Source organism: Heterodontus francisci, chromosome 11 (genome assembly GCF_036365525.1).
Source record: "Heterodontus francisci isolate sHetFra1 chromosome 11, sHetFra1.hap1, whole genome shotgun sequence".
Taxonomy (NCBI): domain Eukaryota; kingdom Metazoa; phylum Chordata; class Chondrichthyes; order Heterodontiformes; family Heterodontidae; genus Heterodontus; species Heterodontus francisci.
The window spans coordinates 95266942-95291438 of record NC_090381.1 but is presented as its reverse complement, the minus strand read 5'-3'; the positions used below and the strand labels follow the sequence as shown (position 1 = coordinate 95291438).

Sequence of the window (24497 nt, the reverse complement as noted above, 5' to 3'; positions counted from 1 at the left end):
GCTTCGGGGAGGTGGGAGTTGAGTTACTCGCCCCAGAATTCCCAGCCTCTGATCTGCTGTTGTAGCCGCAGTATTTATGTGGCTGGTACAGTTCAGTTTCTGGTCAAATGGTAACCTCTAGGATGTTGATAGTGGGGGATTCAATGATGGTGATGCCATTGAATGTCAAGGGGAGATGATTAGGTTCTCTCTTGTTTGAGATGGCCATTGCTTGGCACTTATGTGACACGAATGTCACTTGCCACTTATCAGCCCAAGCCTTGATATTGTCCAGGTCTTACTGCATCTGGACATAGGCTGCTTCAGTATCTGAGGAGTCGGAAATGGTACTGAACTTTGTGCAGTCATCAGTGAACATTCCCATTTCTGACCTTATGGAGGGAAGGTCATTGATGAAGCAACTGAATATGTTTTGGTCTTGGACACTATCCTGAGGAACTCCTGCAGTGATGTCCTGGGATTGAGATGATTGACCTCCAACAATCACAACCATCTTTCTTTGTGCTGGGTATGAATTCAACCTGTGCAGAGTTTTCCTCCTGATTCCCATTGACTCCAGTTTTGCTAGGGCTCTTTGATGCCAAATTCGGTCAGATGCTGCCTCGATGTCGAGGGCAGTCACTCTCGCCTCATCTCTGGAGTTCAGCTCTTTTGTCCATGTTTGGACCAAGGCTGTAATGAGGGCAGGAGCCCAGTGGCCCTGACGGAACCCAAACTGAGCATCAGTGAGCAGGTCATTGCTCAGCAAGTGCCACTTGATAGCACTGTTGATGACCTTTTCCATCACTTTACTGATGATCGAGGATAGACTGATGGGGCGGTAATTGGAAGGTTGGATTTGTCCTGTTTTTTGTGCACAAGACATACCTGGGCAATTTTCCACATTGCCAGTGTTGTAGCTGTACTGGAACAGCGTGGCTAATTCTGGAGCACAAGTCTTCAGTACTATTTCTGAAATGTTGTCAGGGCCCATAGCTTTTACAGTATCCAGTGCCTTCAGCCATTTGTTTGTAACACATGGAGTGAATCGGATTGGCTGGAGACTGGCATCGGTGATGCAGGGGACCTCAGGAGGAGGCTGAGATGGATCATCTGCTCAGTACTTCTGGCTGAAGTTGGATGCAAACAAGGAGTTGCAAGAGAGATGGGCCCAGACCTAGGAGATGAAAACTCATTCAGCAACCCTGGAGAGGAAAGCCAGGTTGGCATTGGTTTTTTTAAATTTTATTTATTTCGAGACACAGCACTGAAACAGGCCCTTCGGCCCACCGAGTCTGTGCCGACCAACAACCACCCATTTATACTAACCCGACAATAATCCCATATTCCCTATACTAGGGGCAATTTACAACAGCCAATTTACCTATCACCTGCAAGTCTTTTGGCTTGTGGGAGGAAACCGGAGCACCCGGAGAAAACCCACGCAGACACAGGGAGAACTTGCAAACTCCACACAGGCAGTACCCAGAATGGAACCTGGGTCCCTGGAGCTGTGAGGCTGCGGTGCTAACCACTGCGCCACTGTGCATCTTGTATATGAAGCACACTGCTACCACTGTGCGTCAGTGGTAGAGGGAGTGAATGTTGAAGGTGGTGGATGGCGTGCCAATCAAGCGAGCTGCTTTGTTTTGGATGGTGTCGAGCTTCGAGTGTTGTTGGGGTTGTGCTCGTCCAGGCAAATGGAGAGTATTCCATCACACCCCTGACTTGTGACTTGTAGATGGTGAACGGGCATTGGGGAGACAGGAGGTGAGTTACTTGCCACAGAATTCCCAGCCTCTGACCTGCTCTTGTAGCCACAGTATTTATATGGCTGGTCCAGTTCAGTTTCTGGTCAATGGTAACTCCCAGGATGTTGATTGGGGTATTCAACGATGGTAATGCCACTGAACATCAAGGGGAGTGGATTAGATTCTCTCTTATTGGAGATCATTATTGCCTGACACTTGTGTGGTGTGAATGTTACTTGCCACTTATCAGCCCAAGCCTAAATGTTGTCCACGTTTTGCTGCATATGGACATGGACTGCTTCAGTATCTGAGGAGTTGCGAATGGTGCTGAACATCGTACAATTATCAGCAAACATCCCCAGTTCTGATCATTATGATGGAGGGGAGGTCATTTATGAAGCAGCTGAAGATGATTGAGTCTAGGACACTACCCTGGGTAATTCTTGCAGCGATGTCTTGGGACTGAGATGATTGGCTTCCAACAACTACAACCATCTTGCTTTGTGCTGGGTACAACTCAAACCAGTGGAGAGTTTACCCCCCGATTCCTATTGATTTCAGTTTGTCCAGGGCTCCTTGATGCCATGCTTGGTCAAATGCTACCTTGATGTCAAGGGCAATCACTCTAACCTCCATTCTTGAGTGCAGCTCTTTTGTCCATGTTTGAACCAAGGCTGTAATAAGGTCAGGAGCCAAGAGGCCTTGGTGGAACCCAAACTGAGCATCAGCGAGTAGGTTATTGCTGAGTGAGTGCCACTTGATAGCACTGTCGATGACCCCTTCCATCACTTTGCTGATGATCGGAAGGAGGCTGATGAAGCTGTAATTGGCTGGATTACATTTGTCCTGCTTTTTGTGGAGAGGACATACCTGGGGAATTTTCCACATTGTTGAGTAGATGCCAGTGTTGTAGCTGTACTGGAACAGCTTGGCTAGGAGCGCGGCCAGTTCTTTAGCATAAGTTTTCCATACTATTGCAGGATGTTGTCAGGGCCCATAGCCTTTGCAGTATCCAGTGCCTTCAGTCATTTCCTGATATCATGTGGCGTGAATTGAATTGACTGAAGACTGGCATCTGTGATGCTGGGGACTTTAGGAGGAGGCCGAGATGGATCATCCACTCAGCGCTTCTGGCTGAAGGTTGCTGCAAATGCTTCAGCCTTGTCTTGTGTACTGATGTGCTGGACTCCCCCAATCTTTGTGGATTGTAGAGCTTCCTCCTCCTCCTATTAGTTGTTTAATTATCTGTGACCGTTCACAACTGGATGTGGCAGGACTGCAGAGCTTTGATCTGATCCATCGGTTGTGGGATCGCTTAGCTCTGGTCTATTCCGCTGAATGGCACGCAGGTTATCCTGGATTGTAGCCTCACCAGGCTGACACCTCATTTTGAAGTATGCCTCATTCTGCTTCTGGCATGCCCTTCTGCACTCTTCTTGAATCAGGGTTGATCCCTTGGCTTGATGGTAATGGTAGAGTGGGGGATATGCCGGGCCATGAGGTTACAGATTGTGGTTGAATACAATTCTGCTGCTGATGGTCCACAGCGCCTCATGGATGCCCAGTTTTGAGCTGCTAGATCTGTCCTAATGGCCTATTCCTGCTCCTATTTCTTATGTGATAAGCCATTGTTTTTTGCAGAGTAGCAGGGGCACAGGGCTGGGAGTAGGCAGCCTGCTGACCTATACCTGAGGAGCAACACCACAGAAAGCAGATGCACAAAAAAAAGAGATGGCCCAGAATGGCTAACAATATCAAAAATCAAATAATGCAGCAGATGCTCATTAACAGTTACTCATCATTTATTAGGCACTATAAAACAGGATATATGGATTTTAAGACTTAACCCTGAGTCTCCAAAGTAAAAATGTAAAGATTAAAGGGAGGAAAGTTGACCCAAAGGTTTGCTGATCCCCAGAAGAAACCTGTAGCCTGACATCCGCAGCCTGTTCCGATGGGCTTGACCAAACTGGACCAACCACAATAAGTTTTGTGAATCGCAATATGCCAAGCATCAAAATAATCTTAAATGTCAGGGGGTTCAGTTACTTAAAAGAAAAACAATCTTGTATGTACCTGAGGAAATAATGTGCAACAGCGGCCTTTCTGCGAGAAACCTATCCCACTACCCAACAAGCCTGCATTCCTTGGGAACAGAGATCCACTCATAGCTGTGGCCAGGTGTTTTATTGTTGAGGGGATCGGGACAACACTCTTTGGTTCCCAGACGAAGAATGTGGATCAAGTGCAGCATTATGTTTAATGGAGGATGAAGGCTGGGGGTATAGGACTTTGATCTGACCCTTACTCTCTGAACTAACCCCTGAGTTAATGAGGCTATTCCACTACCTACTGGAAGTGGTCTGTCCCAGAATCCTTGAAATCAGCCACATTTACCTCAAGCGTAGAAGGGGGTAAGAGCTCCAATGCTTGTCAATCCCACAAGCCAATAGCCTCCTAAAGTTGACATTATACTGGCTTCCAATTCACTTAGACGAAATCAGCTTCATCCTAGGACGCCTCCTGCAATCGTGCAAATATTATGCATCACTGCAACGGCACATGCGCTCCTGCCCCGATGCTATTGTTGGATGTGGAAAGGGATTTCAACCAGGTACAGTTAAGATTCAAACAGATCAAAGTCCTTTACTCCCATCTTTCAACCTCCATATCCTGCTACTATGTGTCCGCAATCCTCTCTTCCCAGAATCTCAGACTATTAAAGGATTCGGCCAAATCTCAGGCCGGAAACACAGTTAGTTTAACAAGGAGGAAAAAGCCTTTGCCCAGGATATCGCAGTACAAATAGAAAAGGTGTATCCCTTTACCTGGATGAAGACAAGCTTTGAATACCTAGGCAGAAATAAATTCCTCGCCCTTCTTTCCAAAATACAGGTCAACATGACCAGGTGGAACAGTCTATCCATTTCATTGCTGGAAGGACTGCGCAACATAAAGATGAATGCCCATTTTCATCTTGGCACAGTTCCAAGCCTCACCCCAAAACAGTAGCTGCTCATAATCATCTGATAGTACCTATGACAATCTGGAGGGAAGGCTGTGCTATGATAAAGGTCCCATTGGGTCTGTCACTCTCTGTATTGAAACACAGCAGAAACCTCCTGGAGGTAAAGCCAGGCTGGGCGGGGTATAGAATTAAGGCCCGACCCGACCTCAGCATTACGATTTTCCAAGTGTCCTGCTAGTACTACTTTAATAATGGATTCTAGCATTTTATTAATATTGGGGCGGCGCAGTGGTTAGCACCGCAGCCTCACTGCTCCAGCGACCCGGGTTCAATTCTGGGTACTGCCTGTGTGGAGTTTGCAAGTTCTCCCTGTGTCTGCGTGGGTTTCCTCCGGGTGCTCCGGTTTCCTCCCACATGCCAAAGACTTGCAGGTTGATAGGTAAATTGGCCATAAGCAATTGCCCCTAGTATAGGTAGGTGGTAGGGGAATATAGGGACAGGTGGAGATGTGGTAGGAATATGGAATTAGTGTAGGATTAGTATAAATGGGTGGTTGATGGTTGGCACAGACTCGGTGGGCCGAAGGGCCTGTTTCAGTGCTGTATCTCTAAACTAAACTAAACTCTAAACTAAATATCAGACAGATGGGTAACTGGCCAGTAGTTTCCTGCTTTCTGTCTCCCTCCTTTCTTGAATAGGACTGTTATATTTGCAGTATTTTGTAAAGTTGTATTCACCCCATTATAGATTTCCTGTACCCATGTATTTTTTTTATTTTATTCCCTTTATTTAATGTGTATGTGTATACTATATATATAATATATATATTTATATATAAACAAATGAGCAGATAAAAAAAGTTTTTTCGTTATGTATTGATTTCCTTTTTAGGCTTTCTGTAGCAAAAGGATTAAAAAAAAATAAGCTTCAAAGTAAATGTAGTCTGCATCAAAAATGCAGATAGTAATCTTTAATTTTTTAAACAAAATTAAGTGTTATAATATTCCATTTTGTGGTCAGTGAAGTGTTTACTTCCTGAGTAAATTTTTTAAAAAAGAAATCCATGAATATAAGCCTGATTACCTGTTTCCAATTTGAACACATACAAGAGTTGTCCTGTACTGCTGAGTATCCTGTGTACTGGGCAGACTGAAATAGTTGATGTAAGAATCACAGATGTGCCTCTTATTTTCCTTCCTAGCTGTTAGCCTTTCATGGGCAGTAGCAATGATGTAGGTGCCACATAGGATTTTAAAACGGTATGTATTTTTTTATAATGCTGTCAGATGTACAGGATGCTTTGAAACCTATGTGATTGGGGGCCAGCCTGAAGTTGATTGGTACAGCCTAGTCCAGTCTCAAGTTTCCATTGAATGCTAACAAAGACTGTTGAGTGTTCTGTTGGTACTGCAGTGAGAGCATGCTTTCTGAGTCCAGGTAAAAGAGAGAGCTTCTATAATTTATCATTACTACAGCCTTCTTCGTGTGAACAATGTCTACGTCCTTTTTTCATGTTATACTCAGCGATCCTGGGTCGTAAATAGCTTATTGCCCTAGTTGCAAAGCATACTGGAAGTTTCAGTTAAGCAAAGTGCATAGTGTGGAGAGGGGGAGGGGCAAAGCTAAAGGCTAGCTTGCAACAGAGATTATTTAAAGAGTTGAAATTATTTGCATCAACTCAGCAGAGTACCTTTATGCCTTTCTAATCATCTGCTTGTTACTGTACATGATTAAATGTTGATTTTAAAAATGTGCAGAATATGATCGTGGTGCCGGTAACAAAGGTGCTCTGACTAAACTATATTAAGTTTCAGTTTCTATACATATGTTTCTTTTCTTTAAAAAAAATCTAGCACACGCTCTAAAAATGTTAGACCCATACTATTCCGAGAATATCTTACTGCTATGATGGCTTTTTCTTTTGTTCCAGGGAATCTAGTGCAGTGGAATAGTAGTTGGTGGTCAGCTGTATTCTAATGAAGTTGAACCATTGTTTGTTCATGAGGGAACTGGGGCATTCCACTGCCTTATGGTTTATCATCAGGCAGTGTATGTGTGTGTGGGTGGCACCATTTGGTATCTGCCACTTGAACTCCAGGTTGGCAAATAAAATAATACTTTCTTAAGTCAGTCTCTCTCTCTCTCTCTCTCTCTCAGTCTCGCGCACGCACTGTCTTTCTCTCTCTCTCTCTCTCTCACCTCCTCCCACCTGACATCCTTTGAACTGCATAAATCAGCCGTGATTGGAAGCAAAATAGTGTCAATGATTTGATCATGTAGGAAGCAGCAAACTCAACCGGTGCCACATTTGGATGGTTTGTGTATGAACACTTAATGCACCAAGACAAAATGTAATTGCAATGCCCAGTATCCCATACACAATTTATGCAGCTTCATTATATCTTAAAATAAGTTATATTAACTGCCTGAACTTGCACAGAACTTTATATGTGAGTTAATTCCTCTCTTCCCACCATCTTCCTCTTCCACCTTTAACTTTTTTTTTTGTCCTTCACCTTATTTCATTTGTACCTTCCCTTCCCCAATCGAGTAGTGAATTCACCAATTTCCAGGCTTGTGTCAATGCTGGACTGTGTCCAGCTGCAAGGAAGTGTGTGGGAACAGCCAGTGTTGCCTTGCCTCACCTCATCTCACCAAAATCTCTCTTAACATTGTGAGGAAGTACCTCGATCAGGAACATGCTGAGTAGAAAAAGTGCAGGCACAACATGGTATACCAGCATTCTTTGCGTGCAGGCCTAACCACAGGTTTAAATGATGTCAGAACAGATGTGATTTATCTTTGGTTATAAAGAAGTTCTATTTTAGCAGTTTTGTTTGTTTTATTTTGATTTTCCTTTTTCACTACTTTGCATTTTTAATGTTTTATCTGTTGAAATTACCAGTTTTTCCAAAAATCCTCCTACAATTTGGAAGGACAAAAATCAGCCAGAAGCCTTGCTTCTGGTTACTATGCAGTGACCCCTGCTGGAAAGTGGATGTTGGGTGAGAACATAATCAGACTCTGCTGAGATGCCTCCACAGTCGAATAGCCTACCAGAACACTATTTAAACTCCTGCAAGAATAAATGGCTACTCGGGTGAGGCACTTGGGAGAGCTGCTGGCACCTGTGGAGAGAAGCGGTGAATTGAAAAAAATAATAAAATAGTGACCCTTGCTTAGAAACGAGGATACAGTAGATTGTATACAAATATTGATAATAATTTTGTTCATACTTTTTGAGAAAATCAGGGATGCTGTGCAAACTAGCAACTGTTAACAGCAAAACACAAACATTCAATAGTCAAAAGGTATAGTATATATTATAAGTGAAAGGATTAAGAAAGGACATTAGTTATTTATCTCATTGCTGTTTGTAGTACCTTGTTGTGTTCAAATTGGCTGCTGAACTTGACAACAGAACAACACAGACCACATTGGTGAATCACACTCTGTGTGAAGTGCTTTGGGGTGTCTTGATGTTATGAATTGTTGAATATAAATGCAAGTCCTTCTGCTAATTTAGTTTATGTTCTTATGGTTTACACTGCCACCTCAATCCTTGATTAAAAATATAGCCTTCCAGTTCCTGTCCAGGTAACCATTATTCTAACTGAAAGGCCTTTAGGAAACCAGAATTCAGGAAATGCGGTGTCTCCCTCATGTTCCTTGTCGGTAAAAAGCTAATACATTGAAAGGTTTACAAGTTACAGACATTAGGCAGCGCAGGCAGCGGTCTCGAATGTTATTTACACTGAACATGTGTTGTTCTACCTGACCAAGCCTTCATACCCTTTTGAGTTTCTGTTAATTGTGCTGGAACTGTGCACCCATGTCATAATCCAACATTTTAGGCACATAACATCTGCCCCTTCCCTTCTTTCCTGTAAATCTTTCTGGATTAAAAACTTTTTTTCCTTTCAGTTTGTTGCAAACAGGGAGAAAAATTGATTGAAAATTATTTATAACTTAATGTTTTCTCTCTTTCATGTTTTGTTTCAATTTTATATCTGATTTAAAAAAAAACTTTTTAATTTCCTGTCCTAAATGCTGTGACCTGGACATGAAGTAATGAGTGACTTTCACACTTGTGATACCATGATATGGTCACCTAGTTTTGAGTGTTTTTCTCAGAGAGGTCCAGCAGTTATTTGCTTTGCTGGAATCATTGAAAGCCTGAAGAGTGGGGAATTCACAAATCAATTTATGTACCCAGACTTACTTTTAGAATACATAAATAATTGTAAAGAGAGAGAGAGAAACAGTAGAAAAAACAATGGTTGAATTAGGTGAGAACATTTAATGACTGCTATTTTCTTGTCCCTGAATGCACCTGTTAGATCTTATCCCTGCAGATGACCTCTGCTGTTACTCTTCTGTCAAGTAACAGCTTGGCTCAGTTGTTGACACTCCTATCACTGAGTTGGAAAGTTGAGTTCAACCCCCATGGGGTACTTGAACGCATGTTCTCAGCTGGCACTTCAGCATATTACTGATGGTGTGTATTGCATTTTCAAATGAAATATTAAACCAAGGACCTCTGCCTACTCAAGTGGATGGAAAAAGATCTCATGTAACTCCAGATAGACAGGTAAATTTTGGCCAATACACCAAGAAACTTCTGCTGCCCTGTTCCAAGTATGGCTATTATCCACCTGAGAGGTGAGATGGAGCCTTAATTTAACATCTCATCAAATGGTACCTTCAACAGTGTAGCACTCCCTCAGTAGGGCACTGAAGTGGCAGCATAGATTACGCTCTGATGTATCTGGACTGGATTGTAAATCTACGACCTTCTGACTCTTGAGTGCTGCGTCTGAGCTGAGGTTGATGCTTCGTGATTTCTCCTTGATTATGCTGTCTGTAAAGCTTCCTCTTTTCGAAATTCTTTTTGCTGCTCCCTGTACGGGCTTCGAATAATTAAAAGTATTTTTGGTGATTGGCTCTGTTTTGTTTTATTGATGAGCTAGTAAAACAGATTAAAGCTTTGCTGTCCATATCCTGACTCGCACCAAGTCCCATTCACCCATCACCCTTGTGCTTGCTGAAGTACATTGGCTTTATCTGTCCTCCATCACAATGGCTCGATATTTTAAATTCTCGTCCTTGCTTTCAAATCCTTTCATGATCTTGAACCAACCTATCTCTGTAACATCTTCAAGCCCTACAACTCTCTCAGATCTCTGTGCTTCTCCAATTCTGTCCCCTTGTGCATTCCCAGTTTTCATCCCTCCACTAATGGTAGGTGTGCCTTCAGCTGCCTTGGCCTTAAGCTCTGCAATTTCTCTCCACCTCTCTGACTTATTTAAAAAGCTGCTTTAAACCTACGTCTTTGACCAAATTTCCTTCGTTGGTGTCAACTTTTGTTTGGTAGCACTTCTGGGAAACATCTGGGCGTTTTACTACATAAAAGGTACTATATAAATTCAAGTTGTTGAAGTAGATCTACACCATCTGCATCAGATGCTTGTGCTCACTATACAGGCCTCTCAATACACATTACTGTCAGTGCTTAATGAGATGAAGCATTTAGAAATTGCCTTATTAAGTCTTGATATTGCAGCATTTGTTTTTTGATACCAGTGCCAAACATATTAATTTAATTTGTCCCTTCTGCCATTGAAAGCTATTTTATTTAAATCAACGTCTTTGAGTCAATGCCAACCTGTGTGCTACTGCTCATAGTTTGCTTTCTCAAAAACCTGATTAGCAGTGCCTCTATACTGACTACTGTTGATATCCTTAGTACTCACAGGCTTATTGAGACAGGTGGTAGCTTTCCTTGCTTCCTGGGCATTCCAACAGAAGCAGCTGCTACAGCAGGCAACAGCTTTGCTGGTCAGTGCCGGTACGTGTTCACCACCTGTGCTGGCATTAAAGCTGCATGCAGGCTTTGGCACTTTGAGCACTGCAGTCAGAACAGGTGTTCCTCCTGGAGAATTCGGGGGGTTATGAATCCTCTGGGAGGGATTTCACTGTTTTATGAACTAGGTGTTCTGGAACTCAGTATAAAATTCTTGGCAAGTTATCTAATTTCACACAAGCCAAACAAGCATCGGGATTTTGATCCCTAAACTCGTGTTTTCGATTTACTTTTAGGACACTAGAATGGGAAACCATTTCACCTAAACTCCTGATTGTGCTACTGAAAATCTGGACTATTGGAGGCAGTGAGCATTTTTTTGGAAACCGTTTATAAATGTATGTTGGCACAGTAACCAAGCTATGGAGTGAATTAAGAATTTCTTGTCATTAGGTTGTAACGGGGGGGTGGGGGGTGGGTGCGGTGGCTGTGAGCTGAAGGCCTCTTTGCAGTCTAAGCTGGAGAAGAAATTTTAGAGAAAAGTCTGAGTGGTTCTTTTCCAATAATGAACACTTTTTGAAAATCGTTTGCAAGGTATGTTGATGATTATTTATAGGCCTTTTTTTTGTTTTGATCCAGGTTTTAAAATACTACTTCGCTTGAACATTGAGTTCACATGACATCATGGGCTGGGGAGTGGGATTGTGGTGGTTTTATGGAGATAGTGGTGCCGACTGTGTGAGAGCTGTATTGTCGTGAGCAGAAACAATAGAAATAGAGATTTAATGAGTTGTAAATCCAGAGATGATTTGGCAACGGCTGCTTCTGTTCAGCTCAGCACTGTGAAGGAACTGAATGAACAACCCTGATGATGTCATGAGTACTTGCTGTTTAAAAAATGAAAACCACATAAAATTCCAATGGGCAGGGGAATTTATTTGATGTGAAGTTTAGGACCAGAACCAGCAGCATTAGTTAACCATTTGATTATTCAGTTTCAGGAAAGTTTCAATTGAATTACTGATCATTTCTGCCTAATTTTCAAAAATCTTCCTTTGGCCTCCTTGTCTCGAGAGACAATGAGTAAGCGCCTGGAGGTGGTCAGTGGTTTGTGCAGCAGCGCCTGGAGTGGCGATAAAAGCCAATTCTAGAGTGACAGACTCTTCCACAGGTGCTGCAGATAAAATTGGTTGTTGGGGCTGTTACACAGTTGGCTCTTTCCTTGCGCTTCTGTCTTTTTTTCCTGCCAACTGCTAAGTCTCTTCGACTCGCCACGCTTTAGCCCCGCCTTTATGGTTGCCCGCCAGCTCTGGCGATCGCTGGCAACTGACTCCCACAACTTGTGATCAATGCCACAGGACTTCATGTCGTGTTTGCAGATGTCTTTAAAGCGGAGCCATGGACGGCCGGTGGGTCTGATACCAGTGACGAGCTCGCTGTACAATGTGTCCTTGGGGATCCTGCCATCTTCCATGCGGCTCACATGGCCAAGCCATCTCAGGCGCTGCTGGCTCAGTAGGGTGTATGTGCTGGGGATGTTGGCCGCCTCGAGGACTTCTGTGTTGGAGATACGGTCCTGCCACCTGATGCCAAGGATTCTCCGGAGGCAGCGAAGATGGAATGAATTGAGACGTCAAAAATAACTAAAATAATTCTATTAAGAGGCGGCACAGTGGCGCAGTGGTTAGCACCGCAGCCTCACAGCTGCAGTGACCCGGGTTCAATTCTGGGTACTGCCTGTGCGGAGTTTGCAAGTTCTCCCTGTGACTGCGTGGGTTTCCACTGGGTGCTCCGGTTTCCTCCCACAGCCAAAGACTTGCAGGTTGATAGGTAAATTGGCCATTGTAAAATTGCCCCTAGTGTAGGTAGGTGGTAGGAGAATGGTGGGGATGTGATAGGGAATATGGGAATATGTAGGATTAGTATAATTGGGTGGTTGTTGGTCGGCACAGACTTGGTGGGCCAAAGGGCCTGTTTAAGTGCTGTATCTCTTAAAAAAAAAACTGTTATGATTGGAAGATTTTCAAAATTGCTTATCAGCCTCTTCCAATGCCTTTCTTCAGGTGATAGTTACCTGGAGCGTAAGTGTCTCCCTGATTGACTCATGCTTCCTTTTAATTTTGAAAGTCATCATTCAATGCGTGGCAGAGTTGGAAAGTGTAGGAAACATAGCTTACAAAATAGCTGCAATAGACTTGCTGTTACTAAGTAACATTTGCCACAGATGGTTACCATGTATATTATGTTGGCTTGGTTTTTGCAAGAACCAAAATTCAGTGTTTTGTGTATAGGATAAAATTATTTTGAAGCTTTGTATCTAACTTGTGAACAGAGAGGAGGCCTCAACCCTATTGCTTTTTCCCCGTCCCAGCCACTGCGTGTATTGCTATACATCTCTTGTGAACTGAAAATGACTTGGTACATAGTTATGAGCTGGTGCAGTTGTCGTTATTTGTCTTGCATGGCCTACTGTTTATAGCCCTGCTGATCTGTAAATCAATTCTTGCCCCCTCCAATCTGGGATTTTTTTTCCCCCCCCTGTCACCAACCTGATCTAATTTTTCCTGCTGCTGGCTTATCCATCTTGAGACCTCTGCTTAACTTCTCTGCCCCCTATAGAGTCTCAAAATCAATCTTGTATGATGTGCCTCTGAGGCACACCCTCATTCCCCGCCCGATCTGAAAACAAAAGGAGAGAAAGGTGGATTTCCGATGCAGGGAAGAGTGTTGGAGATGCCGAGACCGACCACAATGCTTATTGGCCTTAAGAGCTTTGAGTACGCAAGTTTCCGTCCATTCTCCAGCCCGGATCTTAAACCAAACCTTTCAAAATGTTGGCACTAGAGCACGGTAACAAATGGTGGAGTTTGTGTTGAGGTCCTCCACAGGGTGCCTTTGAAGGACATTCATGATTCAGTCCCATCCTTTTGACCCAGTTTCAGCCATGTGATCACTCAGGAGGATATTATGCACTATCTAACCAAGTCATTACTGAGAGTTCACCCGATCCAGAAACATTATCAAAGTGCAGCCCTCTGTTCACATGAAAGCTGTAATTTCAGGTTCACACTTCCTGTTGGTAGTGTCACTAGTCCTGGCTAATCTGTTTTTCCAAGGATAGAATATACCTTTGGTAAAGGGGATGCCTCTGATCCATGTACTCCCATAAAGCAGCTTTACCTGTCTTGCTGTAGTTCTCTCCCCTTGTAACACAAGCATTGTCTCGTCTCATACTAAACTTAGCAATAGGAATATACTTGCGTTGAATTTTCTGATGAAGTAACAGGTTGATGACGGGAATGCAATAGATGTTGTCTATTGGATTTTCAGAAAGTGCTTGACAAAATACCACATAAAAAGCTGGTTAACAGAATTGAGGCTCTTGGATAATGAGGGTCAATGTCACTTTGGATAAAAAATTGGCTTAAACAGCGAGTCATGGTAAATGGTTATTTTTCAGACTGGACGATGGTAGAGTGTGGTGTTCGCCAAAGTTAATTGCTTGGACTACTGTTTTCTGATATATATATGGCAAACAGTGAGGATGATACAAATTGACTCCACCAGGACATAGACATAGCAGAGTGACTAGACAAGTGGCCGGTGGAATTTAATACAGATAAGTGTGAGGTGATGCATTTGGCAGAAGGGATGGGGAAAGATCATATAGATTTAAAGAGCATGCAGGGACAAAGGGATCTTTGAAGGTGACGGGGCATATTGAGAGAGTGGTCAGCAAAGCATATTGGATCTCGGGCTTCATAAATAGAAGTATTGAGTACAAAAGCAGGGAGGTTATGCTGAACGTTTTTAAAGCTCTGGTTAAGCCACAACTAGCGTATTCTTTCCAGTTCTGGTCACTGCACTTTAAGAAGGATGTGAGGGTCCTTGAGAGGGTGCAGAGGATGAGGGATTTTAGCTACAAGGTTTGGTTGGAGAAGCTGGGGTTGTTCTCCTTGGAGCAAAGAGGATTTGATAAAGATGTATAAGATTATGACCTTCCATGTCAGCACTTCTGATATGCCTGCCTTTTTCCTCAACTGAGGATTCCCCCCCACTGCGGTTGACAGGGCCTTCAACCGTATCCGGCCCATTTCCCACACCTCTACCCTCACCCCTTCCCCTCCCTCCCAGAACCGCGACAGGGTTCTCCTTGTCCTCACTTTCCACCCCACCAACCTCCACATCCAAAGGATCATCCTCCGCCATTTCCACCACCTCCAGTGTGATGCCACTTCCAAATGCATCTTCCCCTCCCCTGTCAGCATTCCGAAGGGATCGTTCCCTCCGCGACACCCTGGTCCACTCCTCCATTACCCCCACCACCTCATCCCCTTCCCACGGCACCTTCCCCTGCAATCGCAGGAGGTGTAATACCTCCCCCTTTACCTCCTCTCTCCTCACTATCCAAGGCCCCAAACACTCCTTTCAAGTGAAGCTGACCTGAAACGGTAACTCTGCTTCTCTCTCCACAGATGCTGCCAGACCTGCTGATTATTTCCAGCATTTCTTGTTTTTATTTCAGATTGCAGCATCTGCAGTTTTTTGCTTTTATTAAGATTATGGCCTGTTTGCATAAGGTAGGTAAAGAAAAACTGCTCCCAATAGCTGATAATACAAGGATTAGGTGACACAGATTTAAGGTTTTGGGCAAGAGATGCGGGGGTGGGGTGTAAGGAAAAACTTTTTTATGCAGCAAGTGATAATGGCCTGGAACTCGCTGCCTACGAGGGTGGTGGAGGCAGAGACACTCAATGATTTCAAAAGGAAATTGGGTGGCCACTTAAAGGAAATAAACCTGGAGGGCTACAGGGATAGAGTGGGGGGAATGGGACTGACTGGATTGCTCTACGGAGCGCTGGCGTGGATTCGATAGGCCGAATGGCCTCTCTCTCTGCCGTAAATGACTCCCATGACATCCTTGACCCAATTATTTCTTGTGCAAGGTGGACGTATCCTTTGTATTTAGGTTATCAAGGGTTGAACCCATTTTTATAGGAAACAATACCCAAATTGAGGAACTGAGTTAACTGCTAGACATTGAGGGATCCAGTGCCTGCGACTGGTTCACCGTAAGCTGTTGTACGTCACTACAACAGGTCATGAGGAAACAGGGAACAATGTACACATGCATCTAACAAGGAAAGTGAAACCTAACAAAGAAAATGAACACCATACAGAACAAGTGTATTTTTCTGCAATACAAAATAAATGCACAAAACGGGACAAGAATGTTACAGTCAACCCGGTGTCCTAGCTCATTATTGCACTCTGCATTTTTCTTTCCCATATTCTCCCCTTTCTTGGGAGTGAGTAGGGTGCTCATTAGGATACAATTCCATGGCTGCTGTTTGTGCTCCAATACCTCAGCCAAATAACCATTATTCATGTTGGAGTTATGAAGGTGAGTGTTGCCAAACTAGTTTATGATAGAATCATACAAACTTATAGCACAGAGGGAGGCCATTCGGGCACTTGAGCCTGTGCTGGCTTTTTGAAGGAGCAGTTGTGCTTAGTTCCACATCCTCAAGTACCTGTCTGTCTCCCTTTTAAAATTATTTATGGAATCAGCTTCCACCATCTTTTTCAGGTCGAGCATTCCTGATCCCGACAACCTCTGAAAATATTTCTCCTCACCTCCCCTTTAGATCAATGATTTTGAATCTATGATCTCTGGTTATTGACCCACTCGCCAGAGGGAATAATTTTTCTCTATCTCCTCTTATCAAAACTTTTCATCATCTTGAAAACCTCTATTAGGTCACATTCAACCTTCTCTGTTCAAGTAGAACAGTTCTAACTTTTCCAACCTCTCCTCATGACTGAAGGCCCTCATCCCGGGTAAAAAATAAACTGGTAAACCTGCTCTGTACCTTTTCTAAAGCAGGTATATTATGAACGACCCCAATCTTTTATTCACCAAATGTTCATATGTGAGCACTTTAAGCAGGGTTTGCTGAATTTTGATGAACAGGTACTGAGGGTGGTTTTCCCCTCCAGATCACTAAGGGAGCTGAGGCCAGTTATAACACCCCTGCCACCAGCCTTTCAAAGTTCAACTTAGTACAGTCTGGGGGGGAAATCCTAGGACCTTCCTGATCTTTGCATTCACATTTGCTGAGTAGATAAACATGATTTGAGGGATTGAGGCTTTGCTAGACTTATCCCCTATCATCCCTACAGGCCTCTCCTTTGTTTGCAGTTGGCTTCCAAGCACTTTTCCCAATTCCCTACTTGTTGGTACAAGTACAAATTTCCTTCCTTTTTTAAAACCAATCTGCTGCAGCGTAATGATGTGGCTTTTGATACATGTTGAATTAAAAACAGAAAATAAGATGATTTTATTGAAAGGTAAAGTGCAGGGAAAGCTTCCTTCTTCATGAAGCTCTTACTGATTGAAGAAATAAATGAACATTTTATTTTCATTTTAATACACGAGTAATGCACTCAAGTAACATAGAAAATATTCTCCTACGTGGTCCATCTGTAATCAGGAGGGAAATGTGGCGAAGAATGTTGGTAAATTCAGGCGGTGAGGTCTACCCCACCTCACTTTTCCCGACGTGGATCTCTGTCCTCCACTGACTGCCCCTTCCCTGCCCGTTGCATACAAATGATAACGAGGAGACATGGGCCTGGGTCCTCGGCACATTTTCCTCCTTTCCATGCCAGTTATAGCTTCTTGCTTGTGGAGGGTGGTGGTAGGCCTGAGGCAATGGCGGTGTAGGATCCATGGTCTCCCAGTGGAGGCCTAGTGCCTTGTAGCAATTAATAAAACACATTCTGTCTACGTTCAGCCCTGAACACTTGACTCACACTGTACAGCCTGAGGGAGAAAATGTACAAATAACAAGGGCTCTGGAGGGGAGCACAAAGGAGGGAACTTTACAACTTTTCGGACTCGACATCGAGTTCAACAATTTCAGAGCATAACCTCTGCTTCCATTTTTTTCCGAGAGCAGGTGCTGGTAATGATTCTGCTTTTGCCATTTACAACTCCTGTAGACTCATTGTTTGTTTGTTTCTTTACTTGGCCCAATATACCCCCCCCCCCCCCCCCCCCCCTTTGCCTTGTATCATCATCCCTTTGGCCATTTAATCTTTCTTGCCTTCCATTCTATCACAGACCTTTTTGTTCTTCCCTCCCCACCCCTCTTTCACTGCCTCTGTACTTGCTTAAAACCTGTTACATCTCTCACCTTTTTGAGTTCTGTTGAAATGTCAAATGTTTCCCTCTCCATGGATGCTGTCTGCCCTGCTGAGCAGTTCCAGCAATTTCTGTTTTTATTACTTAGGGCTATTTATTTGTCTTAACTCATTTTAAGCTATTTGGCAAAAGAACTAGAGTTGAGATGAGGAGAATTTTTTTTGTTCAAGTTATGAGCTGGACTACACTGCCTGATTGATTCTGCATCCACTGCTCAATCATAACTTTCAACAAGGAGTTAGATAATTACTCGAAGGGAGAAAAATTGCAGGGCTATGGAGAAAGAGCAGGGGAGTGGGACTAATTTGATAACTCTTTGATAGAGCTGACACGGGTACGATGGGATGAATGGCCTCCATCTGTGCTGTACCATTCAATGGTTCTATTAACTTATTTCATAAATTTTGAGATGAACTAAAGGCCCTTTGAGAACAGATGGGTGAATAAATATCCGTTTTGATGCCTTTTATGTACTGCTCATTTCTGGACTACCAGTATTTGTTTATTGGCTCATGTGAGAAATGCTTGCTGTAGATGTACACACGGTTTGTGAATTAAGCCATGCTGAGGCAAGCAGCAAATCCGGTCATCAAAACTGGGAACCAGAAAGTCAGCTTTCTGAATAACCAGCTCAATGTAGGACTGAAAGGAAGTCACGGCCTAGACTTTTCCTACTGGTTGGGGAGAGTAATTCATTTCTTTTTCTCACTGTTTCCTTATTCTGGTTCCTGAAACCCAGGGAACAGAACCCAAACATTAGACAACATGGTGCCTGTCCTCTCGTCATCATCTCCAAACAGTGATTCAGAGTTTCTCTGAAGCCAACTACAGGCCCTGGATTAAACCTCCTTCACTTTGGAAAGCTGGAAACTACGCATGCTATTGTCTCTCTGTTTTAGATCTCTCTATATCTTTTTCAAAGAACTTAGTACAGAAACAGGCCATTTGGCCTAACTGAGATTTTAGTAAGGTTTTATAGCTTTGTGACAAGGTTGACTTGTCTAGCTGTGTCTATTTTCTGTAGAATGAGACATTTTTTTTTGTTTCAAACTGTATATTTTAGAAGACTTTGCACATACACCCAAAAAACCCAATGAATACCTAATGTCAAAACCGGTAGAGGCAACAATTGCAACCTAGGTTCAAGAGAACAGTACAGCTATGATTTATCAAAAATGGCATGCAACAGATGAACAAAAGATTAAACATCACAGCAGCTCTCGGTAGCCTAGCGAGTTTCTCCAGTGAATGGCTGAGCTTTGCATACCAACAAGGTCCTGTACTCAATTCCTGATCTGTGCTGAGTTTGTGGATCTGCCTTTGGGGTTCTACAGTTTGCCTATTGATGCTTCTGGGTGGAAGAGGGGAAAATCATCCAGGGTTCTGGCGCAAAAATGGGGAAAATGCTCTTTTCCAAGATGATTAGCAGTATCCAGAAGCCTTACCAACATTTGGTGGCATTGTAGTTTCCAGAATAAAGATTAAATACTTTTGTGACTGGAAGGCTGTTTCCAGTGAGGTTCTACAGGGCTCAGTATTGGGTCTTCTGCTTTTTGTGGTATATGTCAATGATTTAGTCTTAAATGTAGGGGACGTGGTTGAGAAGTTTATTAGTGATACAAAAGTTGACCGTGTGGTTGATAGTGAGGAAGAAAGCTGTAGACTGCAGGAAGATAGCAATGAACTGGTCAGGTGGGCAGTAAAGAGGCAAGTGGAATTCAATCCAGAGAAGTGTGAGGTAATGCATTGAGGAAGGGCAAACAAGGCAAGGGAATACACAATAAATGGTCGGATACTGAGAAGTGCAGAGTAACAGAGGGACCTTGGTGTGTGTGTCCACAGATCCCTGAAGATAGCAGGGATGGATAAATAAGGCGGTCAAGAAGGCATACGGGATACTTTCCTTTATTAGTGAGACATGGAGGTTATGCTAGAACTATATAAAGCGCTAGTTAGGCCACAGCTGGAGTACTGCGTACAGTTCTGGGCACGGCATTACAGGAAGGATGTGATTGCATTAGAGAGGGTACAGAGGCAATTTATGAGGATGTGGTCAGAACTGGAGAATTTTAACTATGGGGAAAGATTTGATATGCTGGGGTGGTTTTCTTTGAACTGAGGTGGCTGAGTGGAGATTAATTTAGTTGTATAAAATTATGAGGGGTGTAGATAGTGTTGATAGGAAGGACCTATTCCCTTCAGCAGGGAGGTCAATAACCAGGGGCATAAATTTAAAATAATTGATAGGAGGATTAGAGGGGAATTGAGCAGAAATATTTTCACCCAGAGGGTGGTGGGGGTCTGGAACTCAACTGGCTGAAAGGGTGGTAGAGGCAGAAACCCTCATCACATTTAAAAAGTAGTTGAATTCGCACTTGAAGTGCCATAACCTACAAGGCTACAGACAGTGAGCTGGAAGGTGGGATTCGCCTTGATAGCTGTTTTTCGGCTGGCACAGACACAATGGGCCGAATGGTCTACTTCTGTGCTGTAAATTTCTATGATTCAGCCAATGATTGGAGCCACCCCACCGCCACTGTGTCAAATGGATTCTGTTCTGAATTCCAAAGGTGGTTATTATGAACTCAGACTTTCAAATAAGTTATTTTATTTTTAGTAATGAGGAGCGGGGACGTGATTTAGGGTAACATCTGTTACTAGAAATCAAAATTTGCAGAACTTGAGAGGGCGTGGTTTCATTGATTAGTCACTGGACTGAAATAATGACCTTCAAGCTGCTATCCATAGTTTTAACCAATTCTTTACACTTCTTAATTTGCACTAAAGGTAGATAACAGGTTTTTAATCACCATTTGCACATGTGTGTTCAACACGGTCAGCAATCAAACTAATGGAGAGAACAGTGAGTTCTGAAATGGGATTTACTGGAGTTCAGTTTTCCATGTTTTCAAAATTTGATTTTGCTTTTATAAATATTAATTTAGGCCTGCTAATCGATGGATTTTACTGTGTGTTAACTGTCCATTGTTGCTTTAGTTCCAGAAATGATTTTAGTTTTAGACTTGTCTCTGAATCTGGAGTTTCATTCTTCATTTCATTTACAGTCTTTGGAAAATCTTTAGCTCTAATTTTAAGTCTATTCTTTCGTTCCCAATTTTTAGCCATAATTTAGTTTTATTCTTTGGGAAAATGTCAAATTTAGTTTTTGCATTCTGTATTTTTCTTTCTTTAAAATTTATTTTTCAGGAAATGAACATACATTGTTGAGATTGTTGTTTTGTTGCTGATTCAGTTCACGAGGGCAGAATAAATGTTAAGAAAAATAACCTGGTGCTCGGATGGCAATTAAGTCAAGAATTTGCCCATTTCAGCTTCTAAAATCTGTTCCGACGTTGTGGTCTATGGACCAGACTATACGTCAGCTTTAGGAATAAATATTTTAGTTAACAAAAACGACTCTCCTAATGCCTAGTTAGTCAACTAAAGCAACATCAGTGTCATCCAACTTATATTGAAAACTCAAATTTCAAAATATTTGTGAAATGGAGAATTAGTGCCTGGGACCATTGGTTCATAGAAAATGAAATATCTGTGCTGATGTTGACATGCATGAGTTAAGTATATTGCATCCCCAACACCAGTGATTTAGTTTTCTGCAAATCATTGGGCCTGGTTGTGTATTTTATTTAAAAATAATACGCACTCCAGGTAGTTTTTAAATATTGTTTTTTTTTATTGTGTTCCGAGACTGTTGCAGTGTATGGTGATATAAATGTATCCAACATTCATGAAATAGTTCTGATGTATTTGAACAGGTTGTTTATTGGCTTATGTTCATGCATTACAAAAAAAAAGCCTCTGCTCTGTCTCAAAGGAAAAACAAGCCGCCAAGAGATCACATATAGGCTGGATTTTGCGGTTGTAATGGCAGCGAAATTGTCAGCGTTTGCTGTCATTACTCCTCTGAAACTGACAGCAACTTGTGGAGTCTGCACATGCACAGTTAAGCACGGAAATCCAGAGGTTGCTTTCAGTGATTCTACGCTTCTCCATAGGGTACACTGTTGTAGACCTCAGGATGCAATCAAACAAATTACTGAACTGACGTGAAGTTACTCTTTTATGCTATCGGACTTGCCGTTAAAACCCTTGAAAAAGTTACACCTTGTTGAATGAGGTGTAATTGGGATGTTAATGGCATACTAAGTTCATTATTACTGCTGAACAGCCTCACTGTCCCTGAAAAACTAATTTTATAGTTGGGAAATGTCAAATTTCTTGATTATGATAAAAACACTCATTTTTAAAATAATGTTTGATATTCCAGTTTCTGCCTTAATCCCATATGTATGTCCCAATCATTCATTTTGTTCTCTGTAAAATTTTAATTAAAAGTGAAGGTGTATTTTACTTCCTGGTTTGCAATCTGTGAGAATAATTCAGTGTGATTGGCTGCTTACCCTAAATGATGATATCACTGTTGTTGGACGCCTGGAGATCCCTTGACTTGGCGCCTGATTTAAACCGACACCAGGAAAGGGGAAATCTGTGCCACAGAGATCACTAGATCTTTGAAGGCACCTTTCTTTGTGAGCAGGATTTGCCTAGCTGTGCAGGAGGGGAAACCATGCTGAGAAATAGGGAATAATGGCACTCCTACATTGAAGGCCAAACCACAAATTGCACAAACTTGCATGCCTAGCCTGGAGGTTAAAGAGAGGTGTCATATTTTCCTTGGAGCAAAATGGAGGGTGTCCTCAAAAGCTTATCCAACCTCAAAAAGATTGGAGGGAGGGGGTGGTTCTGACCTTACCCTCTCCTCCAGCTAGTTCAGCTAGAGTTTAAAGAGGGAAATAGCTGAAGGCACGATTGCCTATGGTGGGTGAAGAGAATGAGAGGCCAGAGTTGGAGGAACAGTGCTCTGAGGTGGTTTTTGTAGGGCTGGAGGAGGTTATAGAGATAGAGAAACAAGGCCCTGAGGGGATTTAAATATAAGGATGATCATTTTAAATTGGTGGCCTTCAGGGAGCAGGAGCCAGCAAATAACATTTGCACCACACGAGTGCCAAGCACTGACTATTTCCAATAACGAGATTTAACCACCTCCCTTGACATTCAACAGCATTGCCATCGCCAAATCCTGCAGTATCAATATCCTGGGGTTCACCAGAAACTTAACAGGACCAGCCATATAAATACTGTAGCTACAACAGCAAGTCAGAGGTTGGAAATTTTGCAGCAAGTAACTTTTCTCCTGACTCCTCAACGTCTTTCCATCACCTACAAGGTACAAGTCAAGGGTGTGATGGATTGTGCTCCACGTCTGGAAGAGTGCAGCTCCAACAACACTCAACACCATTCAGGGCAAAGTCTGCCTGATTGGCACCCTATCCATCACCTTAAAGGTCTGCTCCCTCCACCACTGGCGCACTGTGGCTGTAGTGTGTACCATCTACAAGATGCACTGCAGTAACTCACCGAGGCTTCTTCAACAGCATCCCTCAAGCCCACAATCTCTACAGCCTAGAAGGACAAGGGCAGCAGGTGCATGGGAATACCACTACCTGCAAGTTTCCCTCTAAGTACTGATATAAGGTGAATAGCAAAAGAATCAACAGCGAGATGAGGAAAGGTTTTCTTTGCAGCGAGTGGTTAGGATCTGGAATGCACTGCCTGAAAGTGTGGTGGAGACAGCTTCAGTGGTGGCTTTCAAAAGGGAATAGAATAAGTATCTGAAGAGAAACAATTTGCAGAGCTGTGGGTAAGGGCGGGGGACTGGGGCTTGCTTTTTTGCTTTTGAAGAGAGCTGGCACAGATACAATGGGCTGAATGGCCTCCTATGCTGTAACCATTCTTTGATTCTATAAGGATTCACACACCATCCCGCCTCGGAAATATCACCGTTCCTTCGTTGACTCTGGATCAAAATCCTGGGACTCTCTAACTTACAGCATTGTAGAAGTACCTTCACTGCAACAAAGTGGCTCACCACCACCTTCTCGAGGGTAATTAGGAGATGTGCAATAAAAGCTGACCTTGCCAATGACGCCCACATCCCATCAACAAATAAATAAAAAGGTCAGAGGTGATGGATAAGCAGGGCTTCGTGGGGTGGGATGCAGAATAGAGAATGGAAGGCTGGTCAGTAGAACATTAGAATAGTTGACTCTGGACGTGACAAAGGCACAACATGTGTATTTCAGCAGATGAGTCGAGGCAGACAGTGTTACGGGGATGGGAACAGATACCATATCTCATGATAATGGCGCCAAGGAGATGAGGAAGAGGAGGGGGGGCTAAGGTGGATCCTTCAGGGACTCCAGAAGTAATGGCGCAGGGACTGAAAGAGAAGCCTTTGCTGAAAGGTTCACTGACTACAATTGTAGGTACTAGTGGAACCAAGCGATGGCGGTCCCACTGAACTGGGCAGCCGTGGAGATGCGTTGGAGGAGGATGATGTGATTAACCATGTCAAAGGTTATAAAAATAAGGAAAGCAAATGCACCACAGTCACAGAAGATGTCGTTTGTGACTTTGATTTGAACCATTGCAGTGCAGTGGAAGGGTGAAACCGATTGAAGAGATTCAGATGTGGAGTTGTGGGAAGGCCGGGCACAAAGTTGGAAGGTAACACCATGTTCAAGGAGTTTGGAGAAGGAAGAGAGGTTGAAGATGGTAATCTGATAATGGGTAGCTAAACCAGTTGTGTGCCAGATACGCTCAAGCGTGCGCGGCCCTTGGACCTGAGGGGGCAAAGATGGGGCCATGCCAGGGAACGGCTAGGATGGGAGGCAGTCAGTGTTTTTTGCACTGGCTAAGGCCGTCAAA

General features: G+C 43.1%; 1 protein-coding gene across 9 annotated transcripts in view; it reads left to right on the top strand.

Moving 5' to 3' along the window:
- LOC137375400 (transcription factor Dp-2-like) overlaps positions 1-24497 on the top strand; it is a 223856-nt gene that overhangs the window by 104561 nt on the left and 94798 nt on the right. The window contains exon 1 of one of the 9 annotated variants that reach the window (XM_068042573.1): positions 5883-5957. The exons of 7 other annotated variants lie outside the window; for them this stretch is intronic. Coding sequence is in view for 1 of the 2 variants with exons in the window: in XM_068042568.1 (XP_067898669.1) it covers positions 6072-6135 (64 nt within the window). In the remaining variant the exon portion in view is untranslated. Of the gene's footprint in view, positions 1-5882; positions 5958-6060; positions 6136-24497 lie in introns of those variants that run through there. One more of the 9 variants, XM_068042568.1, reaches the window with a different exon arrangement.